Source organism: Eurypyga helias, unplaced genomic scaffold (assembly GCF_000690775.1).
Source record: "Eurypyga helias isolate BGI_N326 unplaced genomic scaffold, ASM69077v1 scaffold382, whole genome shotgun sequence".
Classification (NCBI taxonomy): Eukaryota; Metazoa; Chordata; class Aves; order Eurypygiformes; family Eurypygidae; genus Eurypyga; species Eurypyga helias.
This window is the reverse complement of record NW_010237700.1, coordinates 45,895-69,871: the sequence shown is the minus strand read 5'-3', so window position 1 is coordinate 69,871 and position 23,977 is coordinate 45,895. Positions and strand designations below refer to the sequence as shown.

General features: G+C 41.7%; 1 protein-coding gene across 4 annotated transcripts in view; it reads left to right on the top strand.

Annotated features, from left to right (window-relative positions):
• KCNC1 (potassium voltage-gated channel, Shaw-related subfamily, member 1) overlaps positions 1–23,977 on the top strand; it is a 107,474-nt gene that overhangs the window by 72,737 nt on the left and 10,760 nt on the right. For 3 of the 4 annotated variants that reach the window (XM_010147544.1, XM_010147546.1, XM_010147545.1), the window contains exon 2: positions 16,191–17,124. In XM_010147544.1, the coding sequence (XP_010145846.1) occupies positions 16,191–17,124 (934 nt within the window). The remainder of the gene's footprint in view (positions 1–16,190; positions 17,125–23,977) is intronic. The other variant, XM_010147543.1, reaches the window with a different exon arrangement.

Below are 23,977 nucleotides of genomic sequence, written 5' to 3'. Positions count from 1 at the left end.
TTCCCTTTCACATGCACAGATGAGAAAAGGATTCTAGAATGCAGAAACTGACTGCACATACCAGTCAAATAAAGAGAAGGGGATGAGGTCAAAATAAGGCAGCCATGGAAATGCCCAGCAGAGGGTGACTCTGTTGAAGACTGAGATCATCTAGTTACAGCACATCTAGTTACAACAGCCATTTATAACTTGGAAAAATCAACATTTATGCAACTCATTGTGTCAGGAGTGGAAGGGAACTCCCACGTTGCCCTTTTGGATATCAGCAGTTAACCTCTCCTAACTGCTCACATACCATCTTCCACTACATGATCTTTTTTTGGACCAACACAAAGGCTTCCCCATTTGTGACCGATTTACCTTCTATTTTAGCCCTACCCTTCATGACCACCTCATATCCAGGGTCCCTGACCCATGGCATTAATGAAACCAGGCCACTTCCCAAATACCTTCCAAATAACCATGCCAGCTGGCATTTTCAAAGCCTATAGAGGAAGCCATGTGGATACCATTAAACCTAAATGAGAGCAGGGAAGAGAAACTTTCTGGTCAATGTTGAAACTTTTTAATCCCAGAGAGAAAGTCAGAAATTCAAGTCCACTTGTAAGAGCATGACACTGTAATAAATGTGTTGCATGATACTTGCATTCATGAGCCACTGGATCTGTCTAGATATTCTTTATGTTCAGGCAGCTCGACTATCTTGATACAGTTCCCTGTCTGGCAGGCAATGGGAGGGTTGGGGAAGTGCAGCCTAGCTGTCAGTTGCAGCAGACGAGAACATCTTGTACTTGAGCTGCTTGTTGAGTAGGTCTGAAAGGCAGGCAAACCCACAGACTCATTAGATTTTTTAAACTGTGGTATTGAGAAATTAAATCCTTATAACATGCTATCAACGTAAACGTGTCTGTGCACAATGCCGAATTATCCCCATCAATAACAACAACATTTAAGCTTCAATTGAAATATCAGGGAAAGGGTTAATATTCAAATAAAAAATATCCCAATCTAAACAGAGCTTTGAAAGGATCCCTGTATTCGCCATCCTTGTTTTTTAGGCAATCATCACTATAACCAAAGGATAACTCTGCAGGCAGATTGAACCAACTCAGTATCATCTTTGCTAAGCAAATGACTCAAGGGGTAAGAAAGCAGGTTGCAACGGTCTGAAGGGCACTTTGACCAAGGAGAGAAAGCTGAGCAAAACAAAGCAGCATGTAAATAGGAATAATGGTATGAAAGAGCATGATGAGTCTTAAAAAACCAAAACAAAACAGAAAACAAAACATACAAAAAAACCAAAACAAACCAAAAAAACCCAACCAAAAGCCCAAACAAAACTCCACTGTCGAATTCTCCCTTAAAATAAAGAGAAGTTCATCCCTTATAATCCCCTGAATAACCCTGGAAAGGCCTCCCAGTTGCAGCATGATGAACAAAATACACCTTTTAGTGTCTGTCGCTTCCAAGATTTGTAAGAATGATGGCTCATCTGATATGCCAAACCCCTAGGCTTAAAGCAACACCTAATAACTGATTTGCTCATCTTCAATACTGATGGGAGTTGTGTATGCATGCGAAGAATTAATAGGATTTTCTGAGCGAACAGCAAGGAGAATGACTCACGCTAATGGTCATTACACAAGAACACCGAGACGACCGTAACGTCATGCTTGTGAGCAAGCATAAGTTGTTCAGGGAAAATAAGTCAAGCACCTTCAAAATCCAATGGCTGTGTTAAAATCCCATGACATCTGCCTAAATATCAATGGGGTTTTAAAGGCAGCTTCCTCACCTTGCCAGTCTTCTACCATTGCTGACACCACTACTCAAAATAAACAGATCTGAGGGAACATTCTACAACTCAGCTTTTCAGTAACTCAGAATCTCACTTGTTTTCAGGCTGTAAGCTTTTGCATAACTATTGAAGCACCACAGCTATAAACACAAGCAAAGAATGCAGCAGGCACTGCATATTTCTTAGGAGCTAGATTTTGCTTCCCGCCCAGTGATATGCCCACGGCATGTCCCTGCATGAGTCATCTGTGCAGGGGAAATACCTCCAAATTAGCAGATTAGGAACGGCAGATCACGCAGACTTGAGCACAACGTCATGGCTAGGCTCCTTCCAGATCCAAGCTCTCTGTGCACATGCAGCTCTGATGACCTTGCAGTGCATGTCCTACCACGTCCTGCTTGCAGAATCAAGCAGCTCAGCCTCAGCAAAACGCTCCACTTGGACGAAGCAGTGTGCTCCTCTAAGAGTCTCCTTTCCCTTGGACACACAAGCCAGCGGCAAAGTCTGCGAAGTGGGGAGTAAAGATGGGGGAAAAGGAAAGCAAAGGCACGTAGTGATGGTGCACCCACCCAAGCTAGCAATGCCACCAGAGACACGGACACAAAGCAGGTCCTGGCCTGGACACTGGTGTGTAAACTTACCACATAACTTACATGGAATTATGCAATCCTTGTGTTTTCCTTAACAAGCAGATGCTACCACAAATTATTAGCCAAAACAACCCAATAAGGGGAAATCCTGAATAAACATGATCCATTTTAATACCATGCAAACCATGCTTTTGGGCCAAGAAATTATGCGTATTATCCCAGGAATAAAAGTTACTGAGCTCTAAATAGTAACATGTCCACTACTAGTGTTAGAAAAGACAAGCCTAGGAATATGCTTGTTTGCATACACTGCAGTTGATCTTATTTGGTAAGACTATAAATGTCCTAATTTGGTTTTAAAAGTAAAATCAATTGTAAATTTATTTAGACCAATTTACCTGCCTGCCTGTTGTATATCACTGAGCTTGTATTGATTGTTCGAGATGGAAGTCATTCCAAAATGTATTGATTTAATTCATTAGAAAATTTTTAGTGAAACATATTTTGTGGTTTCAGGGCAGAAGTACATAAAGCTCCATTTAGAGACTGCAGGACTGGAGTGGGGGTATAGGGAGGGGGCTAGGATTTCTCCAGTGAATAAGATTTACAACCAGCAGTAATATGAATCATCTGTTTGAGATAGAAGAACCATTTTCTAAACTATAAATAAGAAAAACTAGGAGAGGAAAAGCCTTTCTACACTGATAGAAGGAAAAAAATTTCCAGTTGGTGAAATAAGAATGGGGTGAATAATTCATAAATAGTACAGTGTATTGGTCGTTTTAACAGACATTTTGATTTATGGATTTAAGTGCTTAAAATAGCTCAACAATTTATAAAGCATCTTAAAAATCAACAGATCATGAGTAGATATGTCTGGCTTTACAGCAAAGCAGTTGAGCTGCATTTGTTACCTTGGTAACTGAAGGTACCTCAGTTACCATGGCTACAGCTCCTTTAAAATACGGTTGGCAATTCCTCACTCCCCAACTTTTGTGACTATTTTGAAAAGAAAAAAAAAAAAACTAGTACTATGTCAACACTTGCACTGAGACAAAAGGCCTGCAAAATGCAAATATGCTCAGCCCACAAGGCCAGGTTAAGAATAAGCTAATTTTTCCACTGCAAATCTTGAGCTCACTGAGACTGTGTCCTGAAAAGCTTGATCATCACATGCTCAGCACACCACTTCACATAGAAAACCAGCTCTACCGCTCACTGGAAGGAACAGTGCAGAAGTACTCACACCATGCTGCAATTTCCCTGTGTATCGAGGTTTCCCACAACAGGGCAGATTGATTAATGAAATGGGTAGGGCGAGTCAGAAATCCTGGGTTCTTGATCAGAGGCAGATGAGGTGGCAAGAGGGAGTGCATCCCACCCCCCCGACTCCATGTCAGGCACTGACAGGCTTCCTATACAGTCCAGAAAGGACAGCTTTGTGCAGGAAAATTCACTACACTCAAACCAGTGTCCTCTAAATTATCCTGAGGTTAGAGGAACATCGATGCTGCTGTTGCAAGTAATGTGTTTAGGGTAAAGTTGCTTACACCTAAGGCATTGAGAAAAGAGCTTTTCCACCTTTCCAGAAAACTGTGCACCTTGATCTGAAGCACAGGGCCCTCTAGGAAGACATCACAAAGGGAAACTGCCTCTTTCTCCTCACTGAGGTTGTATTGCAAGTTAAATATTAAAACACTTCAGGCTGATTGAGAAATTATTTTTAAAAAATTATTTATCACAAGCTTTAATTTTAGCAACTTTTAATTACCCAACTAGCTCTAGGTTTTAAAATCTTCTTTAACTTCTTCCTAGAAAGCAGTTTCTTGTGCTCTACTACGACATTCACTTGCCCACACTTCATGCCCTGAGCAGGTCTGTGGCAGCACACAGTTGCCACAAATCACTCAAGAATTAGTAATGGGGTGAAAATAATGCCTCTGGGGTGAATGCTATTTTCCATCCTTGCTGGCTAACAGAATATCTAGCTTGAACTCAAGTCCTGGCTTTCTCCTCTGTTCTTTGACTTCACCTGCAGCCCCCTGTCCCCCATCTCTTTATTTTCTATAGCTGACTGTATTCACCTTACTTACTACCCACAAGTCTATGCATTGTTTTTTTTTTCAAACAAGCCAGCATTATAGACCACTCTTGATTTTTAAAGACCTTATTTTTGAATAGACTTTAGTATGTAACTGTTTGCCCAAGCTCCTCTTAAGCAAGAAGGGCATGCTGCAGAAGTGACATGGAGAGCAGTCTGCCTCACATTCAGGAGATAAAATACAACTCATCCAGACATTCCCAGAGAGAAATTACATTATTGGAATCAATGCATGTCTGATGTTGTTTCATTTCACCCATTTTCCCTTATTTTTTTATGCAGTTTTGTGCCTATTATATGGCAATGCTTGCTAAGGAAGATTTCCAAAAGTGATCAGTGATTTCTGTGATTCACAGTAAATGAGTCTCCAAACCAGAATCTCCTTAGGGGCCGGATTTTCATAAGCTGGCAGTCTGATCCTGTTAAAATAGCTGATAAGAAATCTTAGTGTTGAGGACTTCAGAGCCTCACGACAAAACAGTGAATTCACCAGAAAGGGCAGTGGAAAAGTTCTCCCCCCTCTAACCCAGAGTGGCTATTTCTAGAGGTACTGATGTAACAGAGTTGCACAACGGACAAAACTCTGAGAGCCTACACAAACCTACAGCACTGCCCCTCCATCCTTTCCACACACCATACACATCTCCCACCACACTGGTTATGTGTTGGGACTCACAAGGTTAAAACGAGGAGCATGGCTGAAAGACTGAGCTGGAATTTCATCACTGGATGACTTTGAACTCTGCAAACACAAGTCCTGGACCACTTGTTCTTGGCCAACAGACACAATATGCTAACAACATCTCAGCGCTCATCATTTGACAGTCCTATTGATCCCTGGGGAAGTCTGGATATTAAGACGCATGTTTTGAACTATATCCCCTAATTTTGTCCCAATCTAAGACCTCAGTACTGGTAGCTGTATAGTCACAGTTAAAAAAAGATACTTGAGAAATACAGGCTCTAACCTCTGAGCCTCGCAATCACCTTGTCTGTGGAACAGACGTAGCATCTACATGTTTCGCCTTACAAAACAGTTGCAGAGATTGATACCTGTATTAACTTTTCAGTAGCACGTTCAAGCCATAAGGAGTTCCACACAGTTAAATGCAATATTTCAGGTTCTTTGTGGTGCTGGTAGATGCATAATATTCAAACAAAGCAATTTAAAATGCAAGATATTTCCTTTCTGTTGGGGGATAGAATTCAGAAACTAAGTTGGTTCTTCAAAAACAGTTCACATCATACCTGCATGTGCACTCGAATAAACTAAAGAAATGCAAATACACCACAGATGATGAAGCAAACAATCACAGATGAGAGGATTTTATTATCCCACAAGACGTTGAGTGTACTGCAGGACGCAAGCTAAACACAGTTGCCTAATATTGCCAGCAAAACTCTTAAAATGTTATAAATTCCTTTCATCTCATGTAGAAAAAAATTTTCCTCTGGATTCAGGCTATGACTTACCTTGTGTTCCTTTTCTAATCTTTCTTTTAACCTTGACTACATGAGAGGTTGTGTTTACAAGTGTTTGCTTGGTGCTTACGCAATATACCTCACAGTAGGTGTTTGAAGGTCTCCTCGCAGAAGCGCTGAGCCTTTTACAGCCCCAACTGAAAGGGGCTAACAGAGAGAGGTACTTAGTGCAGCACTCCAGCACGGGATGATATAGTGGCTCTTAAGGTAGCCACCTGCAGAGTGTTGTTGGGAGCCCTCTGGAGCTGCTGGGAGCGAGAGGACAGTGCTGCTCCATCAGCCCTGTGGCACTACCACTGGAAATCCTTTCTGCAAGAACCACAGCTGCTGGCAAGGCTTAGGGGAGGGGCGGTCACGATGCCTGATAGCCAGGTTAGTGTCACAGGTCCCATATGTGACTCATCAATTTTGCCTTAAGAACATAACAATGAGGGCAATATTTTTTTAGTCACTCTCCTGTATATAAGGAGTTTTTGCACATCTGTAGATCTGAACTAGTGCAGCTAGATTGGGTACAGTGAATACACACAGCAGGAGAAAATATTTTACCTGTGAAAGAAAGGATGATACAACCCTCTCCTTTAAATGGGGGTACTGCTGTCAGCAAGAGGAGTGGAAATATGCAGCATCTGCCCTGTACTTCATACCATGATAGGTGCTCATGGGATGGCAGGTGCCCTGGTGAGTTTGGGCTGTAGCTGTCCCATTTCTTCCTGAGGTTTTCTATGGTCACAGCATGCCTTGTAAGGACCAGAAGTCCTGGACAGGTACATGATTTGCCACAGTAGTTCAAAGGTACCTTCACAGACAAAAAAACACTAACTAGAGCTTCTGTGCCAAGCCCAAAGTGATTCTTTTTATGTAGGCAGACTCAAACTCTGGAAGGCATCTTTGAAATGCAAAGTGCTGCCTAAGTTTAAAAAAGTTACTAGAACATCCTAGAAAACAGGAAACCGAACTAGTGCTATCAAGTTCCACAGCAAAAGGACATTATCCTTGTTTTTCACATATGGGAGCAATAATTTCTTAAGGTGAACATATAGACAGCATTCAGAGAGTTTAAGATTACACCCTAGGATACTTACAACAGATTAAGGTGCTCACTATTGAGGAAAAAATACCTTTCACTAAATATCATCTATGTATTTGATCACAAAACAGTGGAATGTCACCATGAAGAAAATCAGCAATTTCCCATGAAACATAAGGGGAAAAAACAGAAAGAAAATGTACTGGAGAAGCAAAGTGTGTGACCACCTGAACAGGAGAGTGGCACAGTGGTCACCTTACAGCTCCAGTTGTTTACTTCTGGCATATTTAAGAGTTGAGCCACAGAAACATAGGCATAAACTCGCTCATCTTCAGAGAGATAGTAGAACTGTCATTGGTAAAAGAAGGTGATGAAGTCCATGATTTCACCATCATAGCCCCTTTGTTCAGTGGCATGGTAAATTTGGAAACACAGCAGGTAGGAGACTATAGCAAGTATACATCTTGTACCTGGGAATGAGTGAAGCTGAACTCCACAAAGGGAAATTATTATTAGCAAAAGCTGAGGCAAGAATTTATACTGCAGAGCATTTGTGTTCAGTTTTTGGAATAGGAATAAAGTGGATCTTGTGCAGTAACACTGCACAGGAGACCAACCTGCATTCAGACAGCAAAAGCAAACCTCCTGTCTATGTCACGGTTACTCTACAGGGCAAAATACCTGGAAGCTCACACTGCATCCCGAGTGGTTGGAGTGAGGCAGATGATCCTCTTGGCCAGCCCTGAGTCTGTCCTCCTGGTAAAGCCTCCTTCGAGAGAATGGTGTGTGCAGCATGATGCCTCTCTGCCTGGGAGAAGCAGCCCTGAAAGAGAGGATAGAAGCTGTGGCTAGCAGAAGGAAAGGCAACACAGAACAGGTGTTCTTGTTTATGAAAGGAAAAGCCCTGGAAACACAGTGCTGTGGAAAGAGTCACAGGAGGGATTTGAGGTTGCAGAGATTCTATGAAACTGAAGGTATTTCTGTAAGGCCTCTAGTCCCACCAGGCAGCCTCTACCTTCCTCTGTGTGGCAGATCCCTTCTACTCAGCGGGTTATTCTTAATCCAATGCCTCCCTAGTAAAGGTAGCTACCCTGGCAGGGCTGTGCATGAGGGGAGAATGGGCCCCTCTGCCTGTTCTGCATGCTACAGCCAGGCATCCCCAGAGTCCTTGAGATAGGTATTACATACCTAGTGTAAAAACGTGTATTTATATTTAACATACTTCTATGTGCAATTTAGCATATTCTAGTTTTTATATATATTATATATAATAATATGACGTTTAGTGCATATGTTATTGTATCTATATTATAAATATTATGTAGAGCATTGCATGTAATAAATGCCATGACAAAGGCTATTTTGGAATTTGCCTCCAAAAAGCTACCAACACAGTTTTATAAGTTATTTTGTCACTGATTTGGATATCTAAAATGGCTTATAGCCAGTGAAAACCTACTACTGACAAAGATGGTTGTCAGTAGAGATTTTTGTATGAGTGAGGATGCTCCCATTCTGCGTGTTATCCTTGCACAAGTTAAGCTGCGCAATAGGCTCTGCCTAACTGGGGAATGAAAACATTCTTTGCTTTCCAAAATATTTTCTCGATTGCTTTAATAGTAGCTGGAGTTTCTTAATGTTTTATAACAACTGACTTAACTGATGGGACCAGATAATTTAGATACTTGATATTTAGGTTTTGTAAAGCAAATGCACAAAAGGTCTTCATATTTTGTAACATACTGAGGCCATCTAGGAGTTTAACAGAGCTTTTCTGCTACACACTGCACAATGGTAAGGAAAGAACTGTGCCCATAATGCTTTAAAAGCACAAAATGGTAGCTATGGCTTAAGCTAAGTGACCGCTATGAGAGGAAAAGCATCTACAACACACTGCTAGCCATAATCTGGACAACAAAAAAGTTAAGGAAAAAATTTTTTCACCCAATAATGTGAAATTGTCTGAATGAAGCAGTCATTGAAATGCCTGGGGTTTAACACCTCATTGTCAGCCTACATCATCTGTGACATCCATCCATATAAACTGCAGGGAAAACAGGAAATCCTGAGCTCAACGCTTAGTGGCACTAAAGGGATCCCAGGGCTTCCAGTTTTTCAGTGATGAGTTATTCTGAGTGCTGCAGTTCTGAGGTGCTCAGCTCAACTATCAGAGAGTAAACAGCTGCTCCCAGAATTTAAAACTCTTTGGAACATCTCTTGCGGAGTGGTGAGAAACTGCGGTTTCAAAAATCCATGGTCAAATATGAAAAAGGTTGGTCTGTGTCTCCAAGAGGAATTCTATCACAATTACTTTCACTATGATTTTGCTTTGGGAGAGAAACTGATTAAGCATCCCACCATGGCAGGCACTGCAGAGCCAAACTGCCCACTTCTGGGAGCTGATTCCTTCCAGATCTTCCCTTTAATCCTACGTAGGAGCTGTCAGCATCCTGTTGACTGACACACTCTACCAGCTCTTGGTGAGTGCACATGGAAGACGTGCAGGTAGATTTCACACCCTGTCCAAAGGTGGTTATGTAGCCAGCCTACCCACATTTTCAACTACTGAAGATTTGACAGCTGCTAATTTTAATTTGTCTCAAAGCAGAAGCATTATTGTCCAAATGCAAACATGACCTGGAACACACTCCAAATACCTTGGCTTAAAAAGCACAGGGAGAAAAGTCAGCCTTCTGTGTTAGATTAGGGAGTTCTGTTTTCAGGACAAAGCCTCGCTGTGTATTTCAGATGTTTCCTTGTGGAATTTTGCAATGAATACTTGCACACATTGTAGTGTTTCCTCTGTATATACTGCTTTTCCAGTGTATATCCATGCAAGAGAGTAAAACCTGTCAACCAATTGTCTTGCACATTTCCAAAAATTAAACCGTGCGGCTTGGTCAGAGACACCTACCTTCATCTGTCTGCACTTGATCCGAACCACCAGCACGCGTGACTGTTTATTCAGTTTGGAAAGAGGAAAAAAAAAAAATGCTTCTAAACCATACGAAGCCTCAGGACTAAGCAGATTTTGCAAGTCTTTGGGTTTTCCCAGTTGGATTCTGCCTAGATCTAGTCAGGAATTCCCCTTTGTCAAGGAATTGCATAAGAAATGTCTTTTCCCATGAGGAAGGACTGGCAGCAAGTTAGAGAGGAAGGAAGTGTGATTTTCTCAGGAGATAAAATAGCACCCAGAACAAAGGTGGTGAGGTGAGATCCTGAAAATCCTAACGCATGACACTACCACCAGTCATTGCTACAAAACTCTCCTTTTCAGTTTAGAACAGAAAGTATACAGAGTCAAATATAGTTACCTACTGCCTAAGAGAAAAAGACTGAAAAACCTAGGAATAACGGGCAATTAATGTTCCTTGGTTTTATCTGTCATGTGTTAGTTTATATTCCAGTGGATGAGATGTTACATGATTTTTTCAGTTTCTTTAATTCCAGAGCATTTGGCAGAACTGACAGCATAAAAGTGTGCGGCATCCTCTGAAAATGAGATTAATAATTATATTGAATTTATGCAGCGAAAGCATAGAATCATAGAATGGTTTAGGTTGGAAGGGACCTTAAAGACCATCTAGTTCCAAGCCCCCTGGCAGGGGCAAGGACCCCTTCCACTAGACCAGGTTGCTCCAAGCCTCATCCAGCCTGGCCTTGAACACTTCCAGGGATGGGGCATCCACAGCTTCTCTGGGCAACCTGTTCCAGTGCCTCACCACCCTCTCCAGGAAGAATTTCTTCCTGATATCTAATGTAAATCTCTCCACTTTCAATTTAAACCTGTTCCCCCTTGTCCTGTCACTACAGACCCTTGTAAAAAGTCCCCCCCAGCTTCCTTGTAGCCCCTTCAGGCACTGGAAGGTGCTATAAGGTCTCCCCGGAGCCTTCTCTTCTCCAGGCTGAACAAGCCCACCTCTCTCAGCCTATCCCCAAGGCAGCGGTGCTCCAGCCCTCTGAGCATCTTCGTGGCCTCCTCTGGACTCACGCCAAGCGGACGATATCCTTCTTAAGTTGAGGGCTCCAGAGCTGGACACCAAACATCCCCTCCCTCGCCCTGCTGGCCACACTTCTCTGGATACAGCCCAGGATACAGTTGGCTTTCTGGGCTGCCAGCACACACTGCACAAGCTCATGCTGAGCTTCTCATCAACCCACACCCTCACGTCCTTCTCCTCAGGGCTGCTCTCAATCCATTCTCTGCCCAGCCTACATACGTATATATATAACAGTCAATGTAACTACCTTTCAGGAATGATCAAAGACTGTGCTTTGGGACAGGGGAATGGCCTCTGGAGGTTCCTATCAAATGCACATTTCCACAGACTCTTGAAGAGCTGAAGACAGACTTTCAGCACTTACAGCTCCTTCTGCAGTGTCCCCTACACCTAGTTGCAGAAGTCCTGGGGCCCTTTCTAATCAGAAATCTATGTATGATAAGAATTTCCCACTCAGCTGTTGCTGAGCAATATGAAATTACTCCCACCATACTGTCTCCATATAGTTCTCACTGCCAACTAGACTAGGGAGCTAGTAAGGAAGCTAGCAAAATAAATTCATCTCTCTTCTACGACAATGTTCCTATTAAATCACAAGATTTAGTCTATCCTAGATGAAACTGAAAAACTTGCCTGAGACTTACAAAGAACCATTCCAACCTTTGCCTGGTGACCAACTGGCTGGCCATGTGGTCACAGAAAAATACTGTACAAACCACACTTCCAGTTCTGATGCAGTTCTGCTTCTCACAGTAACTACCTTGTCAAAGCACATGGCTGCCTGCTAGGACTAACATTTGAGAGATCTGCTTCTAATTTATTTATTGCAATGTCAACACCGAATAACTTAAGCATATTTTCCACAGATGACTGCACATTTTTTTTAACACACTGTTTCATGTCTGTGTGCCACTAAGTATTCCAAGAGTTTTTTGCAAGCTGTCATATATTTTTTGGCATTACATAACCATTTAATCCCTAAACTGCTAGTGGACTTTTTATCTGACTCTGGAGCAAGCTTTGTCTCTCTGCAAGTCTACTTCTTCCATTTGTCTCAGCTAAGAAACATGAATTTGAATAATCTTGTGAGTGAACCAGTATTACATCAGTTTGCTGATGTAATCTGTATCAATTCTCTTATCATCTCACTTAAAGAAGAGAGACTGCCAAGACGGTCATCTCTCACTTGACAGAGACCTTGGTGGCAACATCTGACTGTGCCATCATACACTTATATTACACCTATCAAAGCAGAACTGGATTTTTCCCCTTGCAAATAATTTCAGTTTCATAATCATTGCTCAAAGCATCTCAAAACATCTTAAATTAGGATTCTTAATGGAATGTTGCAGAGGTTGCTTTTTGAGAGGGTCCTAGTTTTTGCTCACTTTGACAGCATTATCTGGTTGCTAGTGTCATGTGCCCGCATTTAGTCATTTGATCCGTCATACAGATTCAATATTTCTTTCCAAAAATCAGCAGGATTACTTGCGCATTCAAAATGAGCTATTTGTTTGAATCAGGGTCCATATTTCTGAGAAAGCCTGGAAAATCAGTCTTGATAAATAATAAAGTGGTTATAAAACTAAGTATTTTAAAGCAGCTTTCATTTAACCCATACTTCATCAGAGCTGCAGTAAAATGATTGGACTCCATTAAATGTCTTGATGATACATGGTCTAAGATTTAAATGAAGAGTGGTTAAAGTACAGTTTTCAGACTAAAAGCTAGGCAAAGCACTGTGATACAAGTCAAGACAGGCAAATGTTGGCAGCTTCATGCAGGTGTAATAGTTTTCAGAGACACAACTCAAGCAGATGAAGTACTGGAAAAGAAAGTTGGGAAAGTACATGTAGAGATGCCTTGTGAATGGAAATCATGGGGTTTTATGCAGATCTACCAAAAAGCACAGGGGTCTGGGCATATTTGAATTACTGATGTTTTGTAGAAAACCAACTTATGGCTTGCCAGCACTGATCTGAAACTCTTCTAAGCCTAGCTTGTTCCTGCAAGATATACAGTATTTATACCAGTCATATACTTACTAATAAATTACAAAATTTGGGCTTTTTTACTACTCTCCCTGCCTGCTTGCCCACGGTTTTTCTGCCCTCAAGAAAAAACAATTAAAAAAAACCCCAAAACAACAACTCCAACATACCAGGTCTCACTAGAGTCATAACATAGTTTTCTGGAAATCCCACAGCACTAATAGCTCCCTCATTTCTCCTTTGGAGACAAAGGAATAGGGTGAGAGTGTTTTCTCATCCTCCAGTTCAGTCTTGGCAAGCCCTGGGTTGTGAGAAGCAGCAAATCTCATGCTGCTCTAAGGCCCTGCTCATACAAACTGCTTAGCTTCTGTGCTTTGTTGTTCCAACAGGACCAGGAGAATTATGATGTAGTGATTTAAATACTTTTGTCATTAAAAACAAAACTCACCGGAATAGATCAGTAGAAAGAGCGGGTGTCACTTCTCTAGAAAATTTCCTTATGCTTCAACAGATGTAGTTCAAACAAAATGCCATCTTCCTCTGCCTTTCATCCAGAGGTTCAGGGAAGGGTAGAATTTCCTGAATTTCCCTGCATATGGATAGGGATTAAGAATCACTTTTTAAATACTTCTGTTAGCAGTTATAAAGGGAGAGGCTGGCAAATATTCTCTGAGTGTGACCTGTTTCTTTCCTCCCCTCTAGCTTGAGTCAGTATTGTTAAATGATTCGGAGCAGTATCAAAGGAGAATAGCACCCGTCCGCGGCACGCAGCTTCTACTAACTCACTCTGAACATGAGATCTGGAATTAATTATGAATGGTGTGTCGTGTAGACTGCTAGTTCCTAGAAAATAAACTCTGAAGTCACTGAAACTTGACTTGCAAAAGCCTTGCTGCTTCCACTGCCACCACACACTTTTCTCATTGCCTGTGGTCCAAGAGTGGTGTCTCTCTTAGCAAAGACTCAGCCAAGGTCTCCCTTCCCAGGTCCTCACTCATATACATTGAGTGGGACACTGGGCAGACATAAACTGGCAGGCAGTCTCAAACGCCGAAGAGACCCGAAGACGCAGGCAGACATGCTTGAAGGCTCACACTGTGTCAGTGGTGGAGGTTGGAAAAGAGCCATGGTCATCTGATTTTTGTGCCAGAGCTTTCATCACCAGCCTTCACTGTCCATCTGCATTGAAGCCTGGCAATTCCAGGTGCTGTATCAAGGAATTCTAGTGGGTTACTGGGCTTATGTGTTTAAAACAAAGCATAAAAAAGGTTTCTTATCTCCAAGAAGAGAACTATCTCAGAAAAGCAAGGTAAAGTGCTGCTTTAAAAATTGATTCCCAGAAGTAAAGAGCCACACCTGTATATTCATTTGTTGTTTTAAGGCTGTTGGACATTTGTTTTCTTTCCATGCAGAATGGAAAGATACTGCTTCGATATTCATGAGATGCTAGGTCCAATTCTGTTATCTTGCTGCTTTTACAGCTACGAAAGCTGATGTGAAACACTATTATTCTGAACTGACACTTCATATTCACACCTCACTGGCAAAAGTGGCTACAAAAGACATAGGGCAGTGGAGATAGGTAGGCTCTTCTCTCTCATTTCTTCTCTCTCCGGAATGAAGACATTTTAATGTAATATATTTTAATCAAAATAGCCTCTTTTAAAGTCTCCTCACTGCCTCCTCTTACGGCTTCTGTCGTTTTGGACAATCTGAGATTTTTCTTTGTTGGTATTAGAGCAGGAAAAAAGCAAGGGCAGCAGCATCTCTAATGGAAAAGGAATTCACATGTGTCAAAGCAGATAAAAGAGTTTTGATCCCTTCAAACACTTTACCTAGGTATTTTCTTTAATTATAGAAAATTTTAGCTGCCATTATGTAACTCACCAGCACATGACATCATAAAATCTTCACTCCTTTCCCCCAGCTCATTCAGATCCTAGGAAGAAGAGAAATTCTGCTGTAAAATGTTAGGAAAAAGAAGATTAAGAACCACTAAATAATACAAGAGCAATCCATTAGTTTGATTAGTGTTCAAGTCATTATTAGTGAAATAAAAAGATAGAGCAGACATATTATATCATCACATAACAATGCTGTGATAGCCTAAAGCATTTTGGGGAAGGTACTAGTTTTTTTTAAATCTGTGACAATAACTAGGTTCTGATGCCTTTGGCAGTAACGTTGGATTTGAAAAGCAGAAGAGCCTGTCTGCTTCTGTATCCTTCCAAGCTTATTTGCTCTTACTGGCCAAACACTGGCACAGGCTGCCCAGAGAGGCTGTGGGATCTCCAACCTTGGAGGTACTCAAACTTGGACAGGACAAGACCCTTAGCAACTTGGTCCAACTTTGAAGTTGTACCAAACAACCTCCAGATAGCCCTTCCAACCTAAACGATTCTGTGATTTTATTCTCTCACATTGTAATGAGAATCTCTTCAAGAAAACCTTGCCCAGTAAAATCCAATAGATTTGTCTCCTTTTGGATGAGCTGACAGGCTTACCTGAAATCTCTTTCTTCCCCTCCCTGTCCCTCACCCTTAAAAGATCTGGAAAAGGGAACTGAGAATTGAGATGATATTTACCCTAGGAGAGCTCAGTTTGATATACGACCATGCTCAACCTGTCCCTGGGATTTGGGAAGAAAGTCTGACAACGCCAAGTAGGACTCTGCTCCTTCCTGCAGAGCCCACCTGAGACTGCCATGAGTTTGTACTAGCACCTTACCAAGATCTGAAATACCACAACTGTCACTAAGCTGGGAGCAGGAGGCAGCCACCATACCACTGATATAACACTGCAAAAGGCTCTTGCATGACAATTGTCCTAGGAGGTGTGCTCTATCTTTAAGACCAGGAAGTAATAGAAAACCAAGTTAAGGAAGGTAGAATGTCCTTAACCTTAAGTCCCACAGAAAAGCTCTGAGATTTAAAGGCTTGCTTAAATTTACACTCACACTAAATAAAGGTTTATCCGTATAGGAATGAATGTTAGCATGTACTTATATACTGTGCTCCCTCCAAGTTTGAATGTTAGGCTGTCTTTGCAGGTAAGACTTGGCATCTGCAGCCCTCAGGAAGAAGGCTTGGTGTTATCTTAACTTTTAATACAGCTCTTGTCTCTCCCTGGTGTTTCAGAATCAAAGCACCGGTACTTAACCTACTGTTTACATGTCTCTCATATTTTTCTTTCCACAGTATGTGGCATTTGCCTCCCTCTTCTTCATTCTGGTCTCCATCACCACCTTCTGCCTCGAGACCCATGAGAGATTTAACCCCATTGTGAACAAGACAGAAACTGAATTCATCGGGAATGACACCCAGGTGCGGCACTACAGGGAAGCAGAGACTGAAGCCTTTCTCACCTACATCGAAGGTGTCTGTGTGGTCTGGTTTACATTTGAGTTCTTGATGAGAGTCACTTTCTGCCCAAACAAGGTGGAATTTATCAAAAACTCTTTGAACATCATTGACTTTGTGGCCATACTGCCTTTCTATCTAGAGGTTGGACTCAGTGGCCTGTCTTCCAAAGCTGCTAAGGATGTCCTGGGCTTCCTCCGCGTAGTCCGTTTCGTGCGAATCCTGCGAATTTTCAAGCTGACCCGTCACTTCGTTGGGTTGCGGGTCTTGGGACACACCCTCCGCGCCAGCACAAATGAATTCTTGCTGCTCATCATATTTTTGGCATTGGGCGTCTTAATCTTTGCCACGATGATCTATTATGCCGAGAGAATAGGTGCTAAACCAAATGACCCTAGTGCCAGTGAACACACACACTTTAAAAATATCCCCATCGGCTTTTGGTGGGCTGTTGTCACCATGACGACCCTGGGCTACGGAGACATGTATCCTCAGACTTGGTCAGGCATGCTGGTGGGGGCCCTCTGTGCTCTCGCTGGTGTGCTGACCATTGCCATGCCTGTCCCTGTCATTGTGAACAATTTCGGAATGTATTACTCCTTAGCTATGGCTAAGCAGAAGCTACCAAAGAAAAAAAAGAAGCATATCCCGAGGCCACCCCAGCTGGGATCCCCCAATTATTGTAAATCTGTCGTAAACTCTCCACACCACAGTACTCAGAGCGACACTTGCCCACTGGCCCAAGAAGAAATTTTAGAAATTAACAGAGCAGGTAGGAAACCTCTTAGAGGAATGTCCATCTGACCGTTAACCTTCATCCCGCGTAGTGATTTAAGATTCAGCCAGACTGCTTTCTTAGAGCAATGGGTAGCACATTTATCCATTCTAGTCCCACCATCACACAGTGAATAATATGTGTGAAGTCTAGGTTGCAGGGACAAATGGTACAGTGGAGGCTGATCAGCAAAACTAAGGATGAGAGCACGCTCTAGGAGCCCAAACTTTGGTCCTGGTTAAGGGCATACAAGTCTCAAGATATTTTGAAGAGCTGTTACATCTAGTGGAAGAATTTTGAGAGTTCTACAGCTCTGTTGCTGGACTGTGTAATGCATCTCAGAGGCTCCTGAGAGCTGTATGCTTCACAGAGCAGAGTAGGAGCCAAGTACTCAGCAATTACAGAGTTTTCTGACAAAACAGGGCTGGAATTTGAAACAGCCAGATGCTTTCTCATTTGCTCCCATTTGGGACCTTTCAGCTGTTTTAAATGGCAGATATTGTACATCTCATTACACAAACTAGGTGCCTAGTAAGTTGAAGGGACAACTATACCATCATGCATATTCATGAGACCATCCTGTCTCTTTCTGATGATTAACTGCAAAGTAGAACAACAGCTCAAATTCTTGACACTAATGCAAAATGACTCACTCTGAGACAAGACTAGATGTAAGGATGTTTATTCCATGGCATGCAAATCAATCTATTCTATAATATTCCACTAGAATTTAGCATTTAGGACTATGAAGAGCTTTGAACCATATTTTCTAAAACATGCTCCTTTTGCAAGTATGGGTTGGTGAGTTACAGCTCTTTCAACCTTCTAGCAGGCAAAGGCCAACTGGAAAAGGTCTGACTGGTCATTATGGACTGGTTTGGCCTAGACAGTGATTGCCTCAAAATATGGTATTCTTATTTTTAATTACACCGATTCATTTTAGCAATAGGTGAAACCAGAGCAAAATTAATCATATTAATTCTACTGGGAGGGGGGAGGGCAGTGGAAAAAATACTAGTCACCATGGAATATATTATAATATCCCATGGCTAGTGGTTAATTATGGGAATATCTCAGTTTTATGAGAATCCTCCTATAGCACATAAAGTTACGGGGCTCCAATTTGATTATTTAACCCCCATAATCTACCTCTACCCATGGAATATCACTATTTATTCTATGGAGTAATTTCAAAGTAGATAACCATGTTGAAAACAAAGCCAACTTCTTTTTGGCAGATGTTCCAGCCAAGTTGCATAGGTGACATTCTTCAGCCTATTCAGAATATCCCCCTGTATTGTGTTAGATAGAACAGAATGACAGTCAAGTGATTTTAACTGACATCTAGTCCAAAGAGATGATTTGAAAGAGCTAGCATATACCTATGATGGTCTGGTGTTATCATGTTTTTTACTTTGAAGAAAATTCTAATTTGTTACTCATTGTGAGTGAGGTATTCTCTCGTCATCTCATAGCCATGCATGTTGATGTCATTGTGAGAGGCACAAAGAAAATGAGACTTTCCTTTGTGTGTGACTTCACCAATATCAATGCTGATTTTGGAGAGGAAGAGCTGGTGGGAACGTTTCTCTTCTTTTCTATTCTCTTCTCTCTGCTTTTCTTATTTCTTTTCCCTTTTGTGCAACTATGTAAAATCCATTCAGAAGGTAAATAGCTTTTTTTTTTCCCTTTTTGTTAAAGGCTATTCCATTGCAACAGGCCAATCACAATTCACGTGACTGATAGACTGTCTCTTTCCTATTGTATCTTTGGCGCATAAGTGTATGGTTTTATCATCCATTCCCCTCAGGTTGCAAATGCTTATCACAACTCATATCCAAGCAGCAAACTTCCTCATAAGTAGATGTCTTTGTGGCATCACATATCAAGAGGGAAAAAGGGCACAAACAATACTGCGTGTCTCCTACTGTCAGCAATATGCCAGCTACCCAATTGTAATATGCAAGAGATGCCAGACTCTTGAGTGCTTTAGCAGTCAGCTGCAGAGATTTTCTTCTCAGAAATACCTTGCTTTATAAAGTTCCTTCCACTACCTACCCTGGTCCTCTCTGGGAACTAGAGGACTAAGAACTCTACGAGTTCAGTGCAATTCCACACTGGTATCCTGAGAATACGTGTAATTTTGGTTCAATGTGGAACTGTTTTGCCACCATCAGTGCACTAAAATCAGCTGTTACCAAAATATCCATGAAATATTGAAAGTAACAGCAACTTATCTATTTCTGCAATAATTAAGAGAGACTATTTTTGTATATGTATACAAGCATATGTATTTTAAGAAGTAACAAAGCACACTTAAAATTCAGCTAACAAAATGGACTCGGTAACAGTGTTGCTGGAGTTCCGTTTCTGACAATTATTATGCACCACTAGCAGCAAAAAAATACTGCCTGCATCTCTTAGCTTCCTAATAGGGAAATACCTATATGCGTGCAAGAGAAAAGCAAAAAAATAATAAGTAAGTTCAGAAGTGAACTGAATGGTTGAAACAAGACCAGCATTGCTTTGGAGGTTGAGGTTCACTTACGTAATATGAAGCATTCGTAGGCACTGACTTGTTCCTGAAACTATACCCTGCACATTATATGAAAACAGAGACTTGCAAGCACTGAATGTTTCCCATACTGTAAAATATTTGGATAGGTTAACAGCACCTAACTGTAAACAACCAGTTGACATTGTACTAGGAACACAGAATGGGTGCCTAACATTTCTAAAATAACGCCTGAGTTGTCCAAGATATTTCTTGTCATTTTTTAACTATAAAGCTTCAGTGTAACAGTGTCAAGGTGATATAAAGTCACATGGTGTATATCTAATACATTATTCCAAAAAAAGCCTGTTTAGCTGCTCAGGCGTAAAGGACATCACATGAAGTTATTAATTCCATATATTACATGTGGCGGAATGATTAAGCACTTGACAAAACAGTGACGAGTATGAAATAATTCCACATATGACTATCTCTCGATAGCCCTCTCATGCACCAGGTCAGCAGTGCACAGCTGCTCTCAGTCCATACACACAGGGCCAAGGGGGCTCTATGGAGAGCTCTGCACAGCCACATCCCACTGCCACCTCACAGGCAAAGAAGTACTTTTCTGGCACGGACATGCAAACAGCAGAATTTTGCCCACAGGCTGCACAGCTGAGGCCAATGATGCTGTGGTCATTTGCAGGCAAAGCAAAGACGGTTTGAATTTAAATTCTGGTAGGTTTGAATTAGATTTTTAAATTGTCCCCAACACTCTCAGCAGCTCAGTCCTGGACCAATCTATACCTGGCAGGAGGGGATCTTTAAATAACAGCACTTGCTTTTAATTTGATATAAAGAACATCAGAGTTCAACTCTACCATGCCTCCCCTTTCTGCAGCAGCCCTTCCTGCTCTCAATCCCACCTGATCCCATCAATGGGTGGCTGGGAAAGCAACAGAAGGGGAGGAAAGGTACTTCAGAGTACAGGATGGCAGAGCTACTGCTGCAGGCAGGCCTTCACCACCAGCATTAAGAAAGTGGAGGTTTCCTCTATACAAAAAATCCTCTTCAAGACAGTTTCTGATGCCCACAAATTCCCAAGATACTGCTTACATAGTGCCTGGAGAACTGGACTTGATACAAAGAAGCAGATCTCACCTGACCAATTTGACTGAAACTCCTTGATGCAGGGTTATCTCAGACTATAGAGGGCCAGGTGTCCCATCACTTAGAATAGACACCAATTTCTAGCACTACCATGACAAACCATTAAACTTTGTAACACTGCAGTGTGTTTACAGGCCCAATTCAGGAGCAGGGCTTCATTTTGCCGTTGTCACATGTATGACAACCACATACCCTACAGGTTAAGTAGACAGCAAACAGAAAATGGAAGTAATCTCCAGCATTTTCATCTGACACAGGGCTTAATTTAATTGGGCAAGATCACTTGAAAGGTCTGTGGCAAACAGAAGCAAAACAGAAAAAGTCAGTTTCAACCATTTAAACTTAACCAATTTCTGTCCCAGACCACACACTGTCCTACAGGTATAAGTAATTCATCTCAGTACACACAGTGAAATACTTCAAGGTATAAGTCTGTAAGAAAACCTCAAAACATGCAAAAAATCCCCCAAAAACTCGCAAGCTCTCAGTTTTGTTTCAAAAGGGCATTTCAGCGCCTCTCTTCTGTGAGCTACTTGCTTACCTGGAGGATAAGTTGACTGCATGGTTTCATCTTAAAGTTGCTACAGGATGAAGTGGTGAATGTAATTTTCCAACACTGTAAAAGAAATATAGAACATGAATGGAATTCATAACTTCATTTGATGTTTACAGTACTGTCTGGTGCCACACAGCAATGGTCTTAAGAATACATCCAGATTACATAAGAACAGGGGATGGCTTATTTTGGGTTTGTTTAGAGATCTACCCCAACCTTTTATTGGCTTTGTATATCTATGTACAACATCAGCACACACCGTGTTTTTATTTACTTTAATATGGCCAAAATAAGAATTTCTTACCTCTCTGACACCCTCTGCATGCAGCTTCACTTAAGCTATACCCCAAAGATACCATATCTTCATATAAATGTACTGCGCAGCCTTCTTCACAGTGTACTGCTGGCAAAGTTCTCTACTCGTTGCATAGCTGTAAAATAGGGAAGAAATACTATGAGAATTCAGGTGCCTAAGAGGAGAGAGAAAATGTCTGTCATCGCTAGCCTTTAGCTTCAGAAAAACTTCCGTCGTTGTTTTACTTACCCGTCCAACAATTTTCCATAACCCACTCTTCAACTATCCCTGTCTGAACAGTTAAAGCAATCCAAGGCTATCACTGACAGAGGGGAACTACATCGTTATAGTGACTCTGGTGTACTCCATCGTGAGATGAACTGGAGCAAGCTGTGACATTAGGAACCTATTATTTCAATGCAATTTCCTGAGAGAGAGCTGATCTCCTTTTAAAGAAATAGTGTGGAATTACCCATTTCAGCCTTATCACTCATGTTTTCTGAAAGAGCTGCTCTTTTTCAGGGCTTCATTTTTCATCCCTTCTGTCACCATAACCTAAACAACCTGTATTCCTTGTGCAACACGCCGGTTCTAACGTCAGAAGTGTGCTGAGCACTGTAATTCTCGTGCCAATGCTCAGTGGGAGCTGGGGACTCTTGGCAGTTCTTGTCACAGGCCCATTATGCTGCCTAACATTTCGCTGTAATTTGTGAACTTGAGTGGCTTTTATGGATAGCAAAGCATTGTTAAAGCCATCGGTATGTAGCCATGGTGGTGGTCCTTCAATCCACGGGGAAGCAAATTCACTGAACGAATGCCCTTGAACATTACAAAGAAATCTTATCTAATTTTAGTGTCATAAAACCTTTGACCCTTTCTGTAAGATGGACAGTAGACAGCAATGAAACTGCAAAGAGTTTAGTTTTCTTTCAACTCAAAAGACTTTGATGTTTAAATGTGTCGGACATAAAAAATACTAAAAAGGCAGTAGAAAAGGTAATAGGGAGATGGGTTTTTTTATTTCCTCCCTACACTTAGCCTCTCTAACCTTTAAAAAAACCAAAATTCATTACTCCAAAATAGAAAATGATGTAACAATCACACCTTTATGTCACTGAAGACAGAGTCCTCTGGATCTATTGTAGAAATGGCAACAGCTCAAACCTGAAGGAATAACATTCGGTTCTTGTCATCTAACTTAAGATGCGTTTGCCTGAGGTCCCTGTTACACTGGAAGAAGAGCCAGGCAGTCTCAGAGAGTAATTCGCCCATTTACGATCTGAATTGTCCTCTGGAGGTGACTCTCCCCGTAAGTGATCTCAAGTGACTTCAGCTCTAACTTCAGAACCTCAGTTAAGTGCCTACCGTTGGGTGGAAGCAATTTGGATCTATTCCTTGCCCCCTGCCCCATGTAGCATTTGTGCAATCCCATAGCTGTGGATCACCCCCAAAGCAGAATTTATAACTAATATAATTCAATGCTTCGTTGTAAAATTACTCATCTGTCATGTCCTGTAGAGACACAATCAGCAGGTGCCACTTCCACTACAGTGCTTGTTTACTTCAGAATTGGAGTAAAAAATAACATCCTCTACACCAAGTCATTTGAAGACAAAATGGAGGAACTATAAATTCAAGCACAGTGCTTTGGGTTTCTGCTTTTCTCTAGCACTATGCGAGACATTACGAAAAATAACGAAAAATAATAATAATAACATTAATTTTAAAGTATCCCCCCACAACCCCCTGTGGTCTGGCTACAGCCAGGGACGTGTGTGTAGGAGCCGGACTGCACTAAGCTGAAAAACAAACACAGAACTAAATAATAAATCTTAAGACTTTTCATGCCTTAATAACTTAATGAGCACAAGCCACTTCTGGTGATGGGAAAACACGGATAGAAGCACGCCAGCCAAGTAAGTCCAACCTGTGCCAGTCCCCCAGCATAAGGCTGATATAAATACGGTAAATCCTCTTTCTCAAGCACGTGCCTGCCACTGCAGCTCCCATGCCACCCAGTGCAGAATTCATTCCTGGGATATGAAAGAGGTACTCTTGGCATCTCTCTCTTCTGCAGGACTTGAGTATCACTGGTGTGGGCAGGAACAGCAAAAGGCACCTCTGTGCAAGAAGCACATCTCTGCTGCAGTAGAACTAGATGGGATGACTTACCCAGTAGGACAAAAGACCAGGGACAAAACGGTCTAGGGTGTGAGGTCCCAGTTCTGTGCCCAGTCCACTTGCTTATATCCCTCTTACTCTGTACTTGCTGGAAATTTTCTCCAAGCCTTTTGGCTACTTGCTTGTCTGTTTATAAGCACAAAGCCGAAATAAC